This window comes from Nestor notabilis, unplaced genomic scaffold (assembly GCF_000696875.1).
Source record: "Nestor notabilis isolate BGI_N333 unplaced genomic scaffold, ASM69687v1 scaffold4869, whole genome shotgun sequence".
In the NCBI taxonomy this organism is placed as follows: domain Eukaryota; kingdom Metazoa; phylum Chordata; class Aves; order Psittaciformes; family Psittacidae; genus Nestor; species Nestor notabilis.
Genome location: NW_009944911.1, coordinates 1 through 14,462, shown reverse-complemented (window position 1 = coordinate 14,462; position 14,462 = coordinate 1). Strand labels below are relative to the sequence as shown.

At 34.9% G+C, this 14,462-nt stretch overlaps 1 protein-coding gene across 1 annotated transcript; it reads right to left on the bottom strand.

Annotated features, from left to right (window-relative positions):
- Positions 1 to 293: 293 nt before the first annotated feature.
- On the bottom strand, positions 294 to 3,273 carry LRRN3 (leucine rich repeat neuronal 3). Its single transcript, XM_010022636.1, has one exon. It carries the CDS (start codon positions 2,916 to 2,918, stop codon positions 792 to 794), a length of 2,127 nt encoding a protein of 708 aa, XP_010020938.1. The 5' UTR covers positions 2,919 to 3,273; the 3' UTR covers positions 294 to 791.
- Positions 3,274 to 14,462: the final 11,189 nt, after the last annotated feature.

Genomic DNA, 14,462 nt, shown 5'->3' with positions numbered 1-14,462 from the left:
CCCTATTAGTTTTATGTCTCCTTCCAACCCGCCTTCTCTCTTCTTCCTCCCACAATAAGCACTGTGTAAAATATGCTTGTTATTATTATGGGTAAGTACTTTATAAAAATATTTATTGTTTAGTTTATTGCAGTTATACAGCCTAAACCTAGCAAAAATATCTTATGTGCTCGGACTGGTATTTTAACAGGATTATTTGTAAGGAGATATTCTGTCAGACTCTAGAATGAGTTTGTTTATTGTCAGACAAGAGCACCCAGAATGTTTTGTTTAGAAACAAACAAGGCAAAAACTATTTTGATTTTAATCAAAAATGTATTTTCCTCATAAAAAAAATTCACATACTCACTGTGTCTACTCTACAGAATTTGTCCATTTCATTACACCGTGTGTCAATCCTACTATACCTGTTCACTTCAAAAACTCGTGGCTAGAGTGTGTAATACAGCAGAGGAGGAGGTATTGCTCAGTTCCACTACTTTTATATAATAATTAAAAAAAATACAGAAAATGTTCTTGGCTACTTGCACTGTATTCCAGACTTAAAAGTCCCATCAAAGTTCTAGAAAATGAAGTTAATTTTATTTGGTTGGTAGAATACCATTAGAAACCAGTTAGTTAAAATTCTTCTCTTACGCTGAGTGAGTACATATTCCCATTTGTCAGCAGGAGCAAAGTCCAGATATCTAGTTCCTAAAAGAAAGAAATTATTTTTTCTTGTTGGCTTTTTGTTCAGCACAAATGCAGTCATGTGCTTTTTCTTTCAGGAATTAAGTGATATACTGACACATTTATGACATATTGGTTGGTACACCTATTACAGTTGCTTTTACTTCCATTGCTGTGCTTTTTTCTTTGCCCATGTCCCAAAGACTGATCAGAGGAGGATAAAGCTCATTGAGTGAAAAGGATTGTTTCTTCAGGTAATTCTTTAGATAGCTGTGTCCAACGTCATAGCTCATCTCTCGTGAGATGCAACTGTAGTGATATATCACAGAGATGATTCCCAAAAGAGCTCCAAGGCAGGCAAAGAATCCTATTATGTTGTTCTTTTCATAGCCTTTCACTGCCAAGTCCAGTTCTTTTGTGGTTACGTTGACACATTGTTTCTTATTCTGTGAAGAGATAGTGGGAATATCTATACAGATTTTGTATTCAGTTGATGGATTTAGATGTGTAAGATTATATACCTTTATATCAGATGGTATTCGAGCACTCTGTGCAGCCCGAGAGTTTTCAGCTTTTGGAAAGGCTGTCCATCTAACACTGGACTTCAGAATTTTAGAACTTGCCTTCCATGAAACCAAAACAGAATTAGATTTTATGTCTTTTATTTTAATATTCAGAGATCCAGTGCTGTCCTGAGGAAAAGAGCCATCCACTTTAATCATGACCGACTTTAGATCTGCCCCAACTAAATTCGTTGCTATACATGTGTATAAGCCACTTTCTTTTTGTGTTACATCACTTATGTCCAGTGTTCCTTCGGAATGAATGTAGTATTTGTTAGAAATAGTATTAGGCAAAAGTTTGTGTCCTGATGGTGTTATCCAGTAGATTTCAGGTTCTGGTTCTGCTGTTGCTCTGCAGTGTAAGGAAATATGGCTGCCAGTTTTTAAATCCAAAGTAGATGGGAAACTTTCAGGAGCTATCAGAGGGAGACAGATTTCCATCATTTCCCGGAAGTGTATCTGTCTCACATTCTGGCCTTGGAATTCAGGAGGATCTACACAAAACAGGGACTCCGGCTCCATGAAACGAATGTTTGTTTTATTCATATTAATCCAGCGGATGACACAATCGCATCTAATGGGATTGCTGTGTATACTAACTTCTTTGAGGTTAGGCAAGGATTCTATTGTACTGCGGTAAAGGGCACTCAGTGCATTGCTGTTAAGCATGAGAGATTCCAGTTTAGGTAGTCTGTAAAATGCATTTGGATGAATGTATGATAATCTGGGGTTATTGGTAGCTTCTATTTTTCTTAAGTCTGGCAAATTATCAACAGCAAGACCATCTATAGAAATCAGTTCAGGCATGTTATTAATTCCTAACTCTTTTAGGTGCAGCATATTGCTAAAATCTCCTCGTTGTATTCTGTTAATGGGATTCTTATTTAGATCCAGAAATTTAAGTTTTGTGGCCTTTTGAAGAGCAATGTGGGGCACTCTAACAAATCTATTGTCGTAAAAGGAGATGCTTTCTAAATTGTCAAGGCCAGCCAAAGCATTATCTGGTATTTCAGTAAGATTTATGCCTGCTAAAACTAGGCTGCGCAGATTGATAAGAGGCTTGAAATTCATATCTTCAATTCTGATTATTGGGTTTTCTCCAATCATGAGAATTTCAAGATTAGGAGTAGCTTCAAACCACTTCCTGTTGATCATTTGCAGACCATTTGAATTGAGATGAAGTCTGAGAAGATTATTGAGGCCTATGAAAGCTCCTGGTGCAATCACAGAAAGTAGATTATGATTAATATAAAGCTCTTGTAAATTGTGGAGTCCAGAGAGACATTCTTCAGGGAGTTCAGTAAGTTTGTTTTCTTCAAGGTACACTGAAAGCAACTGTGATATCTTTCCAAGATTAATACTGGTCACTGAGGATAAATTGTTCTGAGATAAATCTAGACCGGTTAAATTCACTGGGAACTCTACGGACTGTTCAATTTTTTCAATATTATTAGTCTGTAGAAGTAGAACTTGTGTGTCAGCAGGCAGTCTGGCTGGAAAATTAAAAAGGCCTAAATCATTACAATCCACCGTTGGAGCATCCATGTACACAGACCTGGGGGTAAACCATGGTCTGATCTCACATATACATGACTCTGGGCAGTCTGCTTTTTTTTCTACAGCTTGTACTAGTGCAGTGATAACTAGGCCAAGTAGAAAATGAATTTTGAGTTGCATGTCCTTCATTTTAGCTCAAATGTTCAGAAAAATAACACGTGTTAGTATTCCACAATTACAGGTTTGGAATTCAGTATGGCCTGGTCAGTTGATAAAACACACACTTGCATTTGTGAAATGATGATCGTGAAGTACTTTCTTCCTGAGGATAAGTGATAAATTTGTAACCAACTTGTCCAGTAGTAAGAGGCATTTTGTGGAAATGAAGGTCACTCTGTCCTTGATGATATAAAATTGATAAGCTTTGTGAAGATGAAGTATGTATAGATGGTCATAGGAGATTAAGCAATTCATTTATTTAGTAGTATTAACTTCAAATCCCATGATTGATTAGTGTTTGCAGGAATGACAGGGTGACCTAAAATATAAGAAGAGGAAATAATTAGTATAAGAAACTATAAAGTTATAAATTAATTTAGCCATCTTTTGCTCTCTAATGTTAATTATTGCAAGTAAGAAAAGAAAATGACTGTGGTGCCTGGAGTATTGTAGTGGTGTCCAGGTAACATAAATGAAGTTAATATAGTAATATGTCTTTAGACTTGTAGCTTGTCATACATCCAGTGGAGCATTGCTCTACAGAAAGATGAAGATCCACAAAGTATAAACCAAAATATATCAGTGAGATATTTCTACATATTTTATGCTCCTCTAAAATATTTTGTTTTCTTTCAGTAATCACTAGAAGCAGACTGAGTTCTGTTGGCTTTGAAAATGTAAACACTGAACAAAATTCTACAGAACATAAAGTTTATAAGTAGAAAGAACATAATGTATGTGTAATAAAAGGAAAATGGAATGGTGAGATTAACATGCCTTCCTAATCATTACACTGTTAGGCAAGCCTGTGAGATGCTTATAAAGAAATATACAAAATTGATAATCCACAGGTTTTATCAATTTCTAATTGTTTTTGAGGCTGCTGCTTAGGAACAAAACTTTTCTTTAAAATAATAATTAGAAAGAATTATGTACCTCATAATAAATAGCTTGTCATCTTGGCAAATTCAGGTTAATTACTGGCTTGCTTGTTTTGGTTTCAATAACTTCAATTGCAAGGAACAATAATAACAGAAAAGTGTCTTTAAAGTAAGAAATTACATTAGCAATTGTTTCTTTGGTCTGTAGCACTGCAAGACTGAGAAATTTGCTATAAAGTTTCAGATTTTCTTTGTGTTCTAAATTATAGTAAAGACTGAAGCTATCTTGAAGCATCAAATGTATCCTCTCTGGATTTGTTATGTACTTGCTTTTTGTGGAGAAAAAAGAATTCTACTTTCAGTGTGCATTTTGTTCCAAGCCACATAAATCAAAACCTTCTGTGCTTTCATATATGAAGTAGTACACATTAACTGCTTACTTTACTTCAGAATATAGACTTCATACTATTATCCAGAAGACTTCATATGATACACATTTATGTACTTTCTCCCCTTGTGCCTAATGGAAAAATTCACAGTGACATTGTTTACAAACTGTAAGATCAAGGCTTCATTTACACTAATAAGTAACTTTTGAGGTGTTGCTCATACAGATAGAATTCCAAAAGTCAAGTGTCAAGGATATGGATTTTAGGTTTCCTTTCCAGGCCCAAGGATTGGGCATATTGACTACATAGGCATTCCATATCAGCTCAAAGGAAAGGTGTTGGAGCATGTTGAGTGACATTGGGCCAATTTGAAGTACCTTTGTCAAGTCTTTGAGGCTGCTGTTTGTGTATGTACATTTAAGGACATTTTATATTGTATTTTAACTTGTAAGTGTATTAATGAAGTGAACAGACAATGTGTGAGATATACAGAAAACATTCTGCTGTTTTAAGGATTAATAATATGTTTTTATGCAAATGGCCCAGTTTATACTGAAATCAAAGACATACTGACTGAAATAGTAAAAATGTAGTCTCTTCCTTTGTTCTGAGAAATTAGATGAACCTGAGGCTTGAAGAAAAATAAAGGTTTGCATTGTACAGTTAATACCTATAACTTGTTCTTAATCTTGCCTCCAGGAGGCAAGGTGATACACCTATATGGAGTACTGTCCTATTTACTAAAGATCTCAATGGAATTAATTCTATATCAAATGCACAGATGTAATTTACTATGTAGGGAGAAAAGAAGATGGCAATGGAGGGAGTTTATTGAGTCGTGTTGTTGATGCACTTTCTAAAGCGTGTGTCCCATTAACTTCTGGATTTTTTTTTTTTTTATTTTATATTAAAAATGCATCTGTAAACATGGCAAATACAAAATGTAAGTTTATACTAATTGAAAGCTGATTGGAAATCTTACCTGAATAGTAAATTAATTGAGATTCAACAGACTGCTACTGCACATATCAAGTCTCAGCATTCTGATCCCATTATGATGCTCAGGGACTTCTGCTCAGTAGATGTATTAGGAAAGTATTCTGGGGAAGCATAGCTACATAGCTATCTGGTTTTCTGCTCCTTCCTGGACATCTGCTATTGGCCACTGAAAGATAGGATGTGGACCAAAATGAACCTTTCATGTGTGTCCCAGGCATCTGAGAGTCTGTAACAGTTAAAGCATGTAAACTACTGCATTTTCGTGTACACAGAGCCAACATCTTCCTGGATTTCAGTTTATACTTCTGACTTTATACTTCAGCTTCTGTGGGATTCTCAAGCCAAAACTAAGGGCACAAGTGGACATTTTCATGTCATATATATTGGAGTGGGCTTTCTGGCAATACATTTTTGTTTATAATAGTAAGATTGTGTGACTGTGATATACAGTGTTGACAAAGAAGGTGAGGAAACATGGACCACAGATGTTAAGTTTTCTGGTCGCACTTGAAGAGATCAAAACTCAGAATCAAGTTACACAGTATGACTGTGTATGCCAACTTGTTGATTATGTGTGCGTCTGCGTGAATGTAATTAATTTCTAACCTTGAGTTATGTACATACAATTTCGAACTGAGAAGTGAGCTGCAGTTTACTGTAATAAAATAAACCTCATGTAAATTGATATCTTGTAATCAGCACTATAAACTGTAATTGAAGTTCAATTTCCTTAAAGAGCGTAGTGTCACAGAGATAAATGTTTCTATTGGAAAATAAGCATTTAACTTTGTGATACTTTGAACTCTTGGAATGCATTGATTCCCTTTCTTCATTAACATACTGATAGTAGTAAATCTATAATGATAGCACTAAATAAGGATCAAAGTTAATACTATTACTAACTGATTTTTAGTGAAATTTTGGTGAAATTTTGCATTTCGAATGCCCAGTTTTAAAGGTATTAGAAGTGCAAAGAGAAACTGAAAGTTATTTGTCTTGTTCCTTTCAGTGGTATTTAAAGTTTTACATACACAGAGGTTTCTGTGCAAAAGTAGGTATTTTCTTAAAAAAAAAAAAAAAAAAAAAGGTATTTCAAATAATGCAATTATGTCAGCATCATCTGTTAAGCAAAAATATTATTTTTATTTTAGCTCTTTTGTTAGTAGGTTTTGGTGATCTCTCAGGAGTTTTGATGTGATGCAAGTGATTCTTAAAACTTGTACCTACTCTGGTGCACAATAGAAAATATTGTAGAGATGAGGCTCAGATGCAAATTATCCCAGTAAGCTGAGCTGTGGTGTAAGTGTTTCCACATCAGCAGCAGCAGGAGCTATGCATCGCAGTTTTGGACTCTGATAAAATTTTTTCTCCTGCTGCATTTATAAATCTTCTGTGCACTCTGATTGTACATGTATTTCCTCATCTAGATAAAATGATATGGTTTTCTTCCTAATGCCTGCAATTAAACAGTCTGCATCTAAAAAGTTAGGATTGCTTATTAGTAATGCTATTCAGTATTTTTATTATTGTTTTCTGGTACTAGAACTTCTGTCCTGTCCTAAAACTGTTTAACTCTTCATGGACAGATGACTTAATTTCTCCTGGAAGTCCATCCCTATTGCAATCCATAATTACTGTCTTATTAAATATAGCATGCCTCTTGCTTTTAAGGTATTATTTCTTGCTTTTAGAAAAATGCACCCTGATGTGTGTGACTTTTTGCAGCCTAATTATCTCTTGTGTAGACAATGACTGGTATGTCTTAATTAGGTTTGTTTCATTCACTGCTATTGACAGCTGGAGCCTTAGTTTACAAGAGGGTATCACCATTATTTGAGCTGGAAAAGACACTCAGAGAATGTATAAATTGAGCAATGTTTCTCATCACTGGAGCAACAGACAGCTAAGAACAAAGTCAGAGTGGGCAGAAAGGGAAAGAAACTCGTCAGGTTTTGGCAATCTTTCTTTTCCACTTCAGCAGTTAGAGAGACAGTGATAAAAACTAGAAATGCAGCAGCTTCACTGCAATGTGCCCTGCTGGCAATAAGGCAAACAGTTCACTTCACAAGGACCAATTTAGAGGTGGCAAGCATTTTGAAAACACAGCTGTCCATACAAAGGTACCTTTCAAACATATCAATTTAAAGAGCCACTTCTCACTTCTTGTCATTATAACCACTTTGAGCAGTTCTGTGGCCAGAGATCTGGAAATGTCACTAACCAAAAATTGGGCATGAGACATTTCATACCTCACTTGATTGTAGTACAGCACTTACATTTTTGGAGGGGTTTTTTAAGTGTTATGGATATGATACAGACTTACATTTGAACATTTAATATCTTTTGGATAATTTTATAAAGCAATTTTTCCTTTTTTGTTCTTTGATCAAAATAAAAATGTTTCCTTGGGGAATTTTCTATTATAGCACAATTGATAAAAAGATGCAGCAACTTGTATATTTGACATATTCAAGAACTGGCACAAAAATCTGTTCGATTTTTTTTTCCCTTTTTAAAAATGTAAGTGGGATGTTTTTGTTGAAATATGTACAGAAAGTTTGTGACTGAGACAGGAGTACAAGTTTAGGTTAAAGCACAAAAAGATAATATGACAGGTTTTCATAACAGAATAAGTCTTGAAATAAAGTATTTCTAGAGGTAAGCTCTACTATCTAGTTAAATATGGTTGCTGGAAATTATATAGGCTATGTAAAAATGAAAAGAATTTTTGCTAGCATATGTACTCTCACTTTCAATCCACTCTTCAGAGCAAAGAGTTTCATGCAGAATCCTGTTTCTCTTTACAAATACAAATTAACAGTTCACTAATGGGTTCTCAATGTTTTATATTCTTGCATATAGCTAACATGTAGTTTCACATTAAAACATGAATTAGGATTTCTGGAAATTAGTGTGGTTTTGACAATCTCAGTTCTGAGGTGTTCAACTTGGGCAGCTGGCAGTATCATATGACGTTTAGATTTTTGGAGTCCTCACAAGTGAGTATCTGAAATATCTGAATGTGTCTGAAAAACTTGACTATGGCTTCCTACTGAGATATTGACTAATTTTGGAAAAGTACTTTTTTAGTAATGATTGACTTTTAGAACTTCAGGTGGACCCTGAAGTTACATGCAAGATGGAGGAAGTGGCAAAGCTACTTGTATATCTGGAGAAGAGAAGGCTGCTTGGAGACCTCATAGCAGCTTTCCAGTATTGAAAGGGGCCTACAAGGGTGCTGGAGAGGGACTTTTCATCAGCGACTGTAGTGATAGGACACGGGGCAATGGCTTCAAACTTGAACATGGGAGATTTAGGTTTGATATAAGGAAGAAATTATTTACTGCAAGAGTGGTGAGGCACTGGAACAGGTTGCCCAAGGAAGCTGTGAATGCTTCATCCCTGTCAGTGTTCAAGGCCAGACTGGGCAGAGCCTTGGGCGACATGGTCTAGTGTGAGGTGTCCCTACCCATGGCAGGGTAGTTGGAACTAGATGATTTTAAGGTCCTCTCCAACCCCAACTATTCTATAATTCTGTGATTCTGTGATTTAACCCTGAATGCAGTTTGCAGTGTCTGGGTAATTATTTCAGCATATGTGTTTATATTTATTTTGTGAACTTGCTATACCTCCTTTACATTTTTTTTTCATAGCAATAAGCTTGCCTGGGGGAAAGCCACAAGCTTAAAATGTTTACTATGTATGTAAAATAGGGCAAATTCTCACACTTTAGGCCATTACAAGATTGGAATGACAAGGTTTTATGCATCATTAGAAGTTCTTTATATCCATGGACATCATGTGCTTTAAGGTTATTTTAATCTACAAATAAAGATAGATTCAGCTAGATTTACATGAGATTTACTCTTTCACTAATTGAGTCTGGCCTACTATCCTTGTGCTCATTTACTGTATCTTAATGCAATTTAACAGATATTAGAGGAATTATCAGCATGTACAATTCATTAAGTACTTACTGTAGTTCTATTTATTTTCTCAATCAAAAATTACACTGCATTATTTGGAAAATATTGCAATATAATAAATCATAAAGGTTAAAAAATGCAGTATTTATAATAATGCAGTGAAAACAAAGAAGTAAAATGGAAGCCAAAGGAATATTTACACATGGTATATGACAATTTATTACATATGCTATTTTAGAATACCTTTTCAATGGACTTAAATGGACATTTGGTAAAACCTTTTAAAAATGGAAAAGGTACAGCATTTGTTTCCTAACCTATTTCAAACTGGATTACCATGACTGACCATGGAATAGCAGATAACTATGGGACCACCTACATGTGAAGTAAGATGTTTTTCAATCCTAATCACAGCACTTAATAGAAATAGTATATAATTTTGTTGCTATTATTAATTTGGTGGCAGCAGCAGCATTGTGCAATGAAGCCAGAGGGTGGATAAGGACATCCAAGGACATCGTCTTGTGTGCTACCTTGCTTTGAAACAAACCTGCGAGCTTTACTCTGTGTAGCTTAAAATTTACAGACAAGTAGAGGGACAACTGATGATTCAGAAAGGGTAAATAAAAAATAGAAGTCTCAATCTCCAAATATCCTTCGGTTTATTTTTTTTCTCTAACCATAGTCTACTAGTTTACTATCATGATTCTGGCTTGCTTTTCCAGGCTCCATTGTAAATTTTATGTCTGTAGATCTCTCTCTCATGTGATTTTAGCTTTTAATTGCACACTTCCTAACCACTGAATGCATCTGACCTTTTCATAAATGTCATAGCAAAAGAAGATGAAAAGTTTGTTTGATGATACTTTGTAAAGGAATTATTTCAGTAACTACAGTTCCCTAATTTATTTTTTGGTTTTTAGTCCTAAGATGAAGGGCACAAAATATGGTTTAGGTATTATTTTTGAGTGAGATGTTTCAAAATTATGTTTACATGACAAAAGGCTGAATTTCAATGGAAGTTGCGCATTTTTTTACGAGTTGTGTTCTAGTCTGTCATTTATGTTCTGATTTATATGCCATTTATAATATGGCATTCCAAATCCTCTTGAAATATTTTTCATGTGGGCAGTTAGACTACATCTCATAATTTTAGATAATTGAATTAATTGTAAAAGAAAATTTGAAAATAATCTGAACTGAGTTCTTATTCTATTGCTTCTTCTTAAATGAGATATTGAATATATATGCTCCTGATATTTTTAATCTAAAAATTTAAGTCATTGCTAGTATTACTTGTTCTGATTTTTTCTTAAATAATAACTCCATATATATATTTTCTAGTTATCAGAGAAAATATCAAGGATTAAATGTTAAAAATAACCTTTCAGAGTACTTAGATCTTTGGCATCCTTGTTATAGTTCTTAGCCTTAGAAAGGTTTCACTGTGTAAGTAAGTGATGTATTTATCGTTGCCGTTATCAAGCAATTATGGCAAAAAAAAATATTGCTGTAACTTGGGAAAGTAATGTGTTAGTTTAATTTAGATTTATTCATACATGTTCAACTTCTTTTTGACAGTTGTCATGTTAGTAGTGGAGAAGCACATATTGGCAGTTACCTAGGCACATAGTTGGCAAGAGAGCAGTCACGTTCTGGATGTGGGTGCATGTACCCAGTTACCAGATGCTTCAAGCAGATGGCCAGAACTAAAGATGAGTGAGACCAGTTTTGGCTTGATATTCTAGAAAGCTACCATACTGATTCTGGGGTTGTACAGTACATTTGACTAGTAAAAAAAGCCTAGCCAAAATCCAGCAGAGCTATTGGCAAAATCTGAATTTTGTGATTTTTTTTTTCCTTGTGGCTCACAAATATAAATATTAAACAAGCCTAAATCAAAGAAATAATTCTGTTCAGGTACTTGTAATAAAGACAGAGATAGTGGCTGTAGTTGACACATAATATTTTCTTGGGATTTTAATAATTTATGTTTTTTTCATTTATCATGGGAAAATGGTCACTGTAATAAAATTAGCATAATGATAAACATTATAATTTTAGGAGTTACAATTGCTATTCTATCTTTTTTCAGCAACAAAGATACAGGCTTGGAAGACCTAAATTTAAATTGTCAGTCTTTAATGGCAGACTTCTAATGGTTAGTGAATTCACCTTTTGGTTTTTGGTATACTTGTGATTTGTTTTGGGAAATACTCACATCATGCAAAATGCTGTTATGCAATTAAAAAAAAAGTAATTTCCAGTGTGCACTTTACTGATTATGAACTATAATAATCTAAAGATAAGAAATGGCTTAATGAATGAAGTTATATCAGGAACATCCTGCTACAGTCCCAGGCAGTACTTCATGTATACTTATATTGCATGGAATGTGGCTTGAGATTCATGAAGGGGAAAAATTTATGCTTATTGTAATAGTAAGTAGAAATTCCTTACTAAAAACCCAAAAATAACTGATTTTTGAGCTTTCAGGAATGAATGAGATATTTTTTGTGTCATGAATTTTCATACCAAATTGAGCTTTAACATAAGAATTGTGAATATATTGGGTGATTACTTTGATTCTGAGCTACCTGGGGAACCAGGTTCATGATGTATTGCTCAACAGAGATGGATAATTTTTTTTTAATTTTGCTGAGGCAATGTAGAGAAATGGTTTGATGAAAAAACAATTTCAGGATGCAGAAACTTACAATTTGTAAACCAGAATATTATTTTAAAGATTCAGAAATAAAATGTCTGTTTTCTGCTGTCTTTTGTGTCAGTTGGAGTAATTTATGCATACTTATAAATTACTAGCTCATAGAGATGCTGTCATTTCTGATTGCAGAAAGTATTTTGGTTTGTATTTAGTTTTAATTACAGTTTTTGCTCAGCAATGCATCTCATTAATAACATTACATGTTGGGGTTTTTTATATGATTTGCAAAACAAATTTTATTTTTAGATCCAAAATTACTGTTTTTTTGTACTTTTATGTACCAATTGGTCAGCTGTAATCCACAGTATAGGATTATCTTGGTTCATTTCTTATTTCCTCAGAAGTGAATACATTAAAATGCTGATCTTATTTTCTGTCTATGATTTGCTTTTTAAAATAAGATCAGAAGAAAGAGGATAAACATGAGATAAATAAATAGCAACACATACAGTTAAGTACAGTATCCCTTCTACTGTGTCTTGCAGTACAGCTAGATAGTCATATAGTTCCTGGAACAGTAACTGAATTCTCTTTCAAGTGTTTTTCTTCTCCTTTCAAAATTGCAGATTTATTTAAACCATTGCACCTCTCCAGCATGTATAGATTCATAGCCAACTTCCTCACTCCTTTTTTTCCACTGTGCAATCCATCAAGTGTTTCCCATTATTTTAAAAGAATTTTGTTTTTCCTTGTCTAATGTGAAAATTCATTAGCATGTCACTGAACAGGATTATTTCAGTTATGAAACTTACATGATATAGCCACATCTTGATTTTGTACTTCTTTCTCCAGCATCTATCATCCTTTTACATCACCTTTCTGCATTTTGGATGCCAAATCTGACAGCAGTGTTAAAATTAACGTTCTGATCTCCCAGAGAATCTTGACCAGTATTCACTGTTCAAGTGTTGGTGTCAATCAACCCGATTGTGATCACTGTACTCAAAACTTGCACTAGATTTTCCTTGACAAACATAATTTCTCTTGCATTTTTTTGTGTTTCCTACTTATGATTCAAAGACTATGGATAGGCATGTGCTGTGGGTACACATGTAAGCATGTGTAGGAACCCTCCTTACATAATTCTAGTAAGAACATTAGGAATGCACATATGTATTTGTGCAATGAAATGCATCTTGCTATGGGAAAATGGCTCTTCAAACAGAACAAAAGTTTGAATTAAGATGTTGAGAGATCCTATTACTGGTGATTATGGAATGGTAGGATGAACAGTTTGGTTCATCACTGGTGTTGAAGTGGGAGAGAGAAACCATTTCAAATTTTCCTTCCAGTTTGTCCTTCCAAAGATGGATTAACCATAAATTTGTAATTATGACAATGCTGAGTCAAAGCAACCTGCTTTTTCATTTTAAGGCGTTCATTTTTAAGTCTGACTTCAGTCTTTCTGCTTTCAGACAATAGCATGGTTTTCATTTCCAGCAGTACAACAACTCGAATAAATGAAGAAAGACAGATATTTCAATAGTGTGACATTTCAATATTTTGAAATGACAAATTATGCTTTCAGGGTCTAATAGTAATTTCTGCTTCAAAGTTGGAAGACATCAGGGAGAATATCAGAAGTAAGGAGAAAGACATGATACGCTTGCTTACTCATAGGAGGACCACTGGCACTAGAATGCCTGTGAAACAGCAATTATGAACCTAACATATGCCAAAATCCTTTAATTTCATTTATCAGTTACAGGTAAAAACTTCCATGAAATGCTGTATATGGTTTTGGTCACTCAGGTTCAGAAAATTAATTGGAATTAAGGCAGAATCAGCATGAGAACTAATGGAAAATGCATACTAACCTACTAGCATGTATGGATAACTAGGAGCATGTATGGTAAAAGGTAACAGGCAAATAAGATAGAAGAGCAACACTTTGTGTCCTGTATGAGGCCAGGTCTATTGGAGGCTGGTGGAGCTGGTCTGACAAAGAAGGGGAAGAGCTATTTTGGTAAGAGGCTTGCCAGGCTGGTCAAGAAATCTTTAAACTAGATATGTTGGGGGAGGATCCATTGATCCATCCCAACACTCTCAGTCAGTTGCCAGCACCTGCAATAAATGCTTGGAGCGATGTAGAGATATTTCAGCTGCTCCAGCCATTGAGTCGGCTTCATTTGGAGCTTGGCTCAGATGTCCCCATACAAACGCCCGTAGTATGGGGAACAAACAAGAGGAATTAAGAGATGTGTGCATGGCTACACAGATATGATATCATTGGTATCACAGAAACATGTTGGGATGGCTCCTGGCTACTCTGGATTTGGAGAAGGCTGAGATTATCAATGACTTATTTGCCTCAGTTTTCACTGGCAAATGCTCTGACCACACCACCCAAGTCTTGGAAGGCAGATGCAGGGACTGTGAGAATGAAACCCTTAGGCCCACTGTAGGAGAGGATCAGGATCGAGACCATCTTAAGAATCTGAACGTGCACAAGTCCATGGGACCTGATGAAATCCATCCACGGGTCCTGAAGGAGCTGGCGAATGAAGTTGCTAAGCCACTGCCCATCATATTTGAAAAATCATGGCATTCAGGTGAAGTTCTGGATGACTGGAAGAGGGGAAATATAACCCCCA

Coding starts and splice junctions, on each gene's coding strand:
- LRRN3 (XM_010022636.1), bottom strand. CDS start 2,918: ATGAAGGACATGCAACTCAAAATTCATTTTCTACTTGGCCTAGTTATC.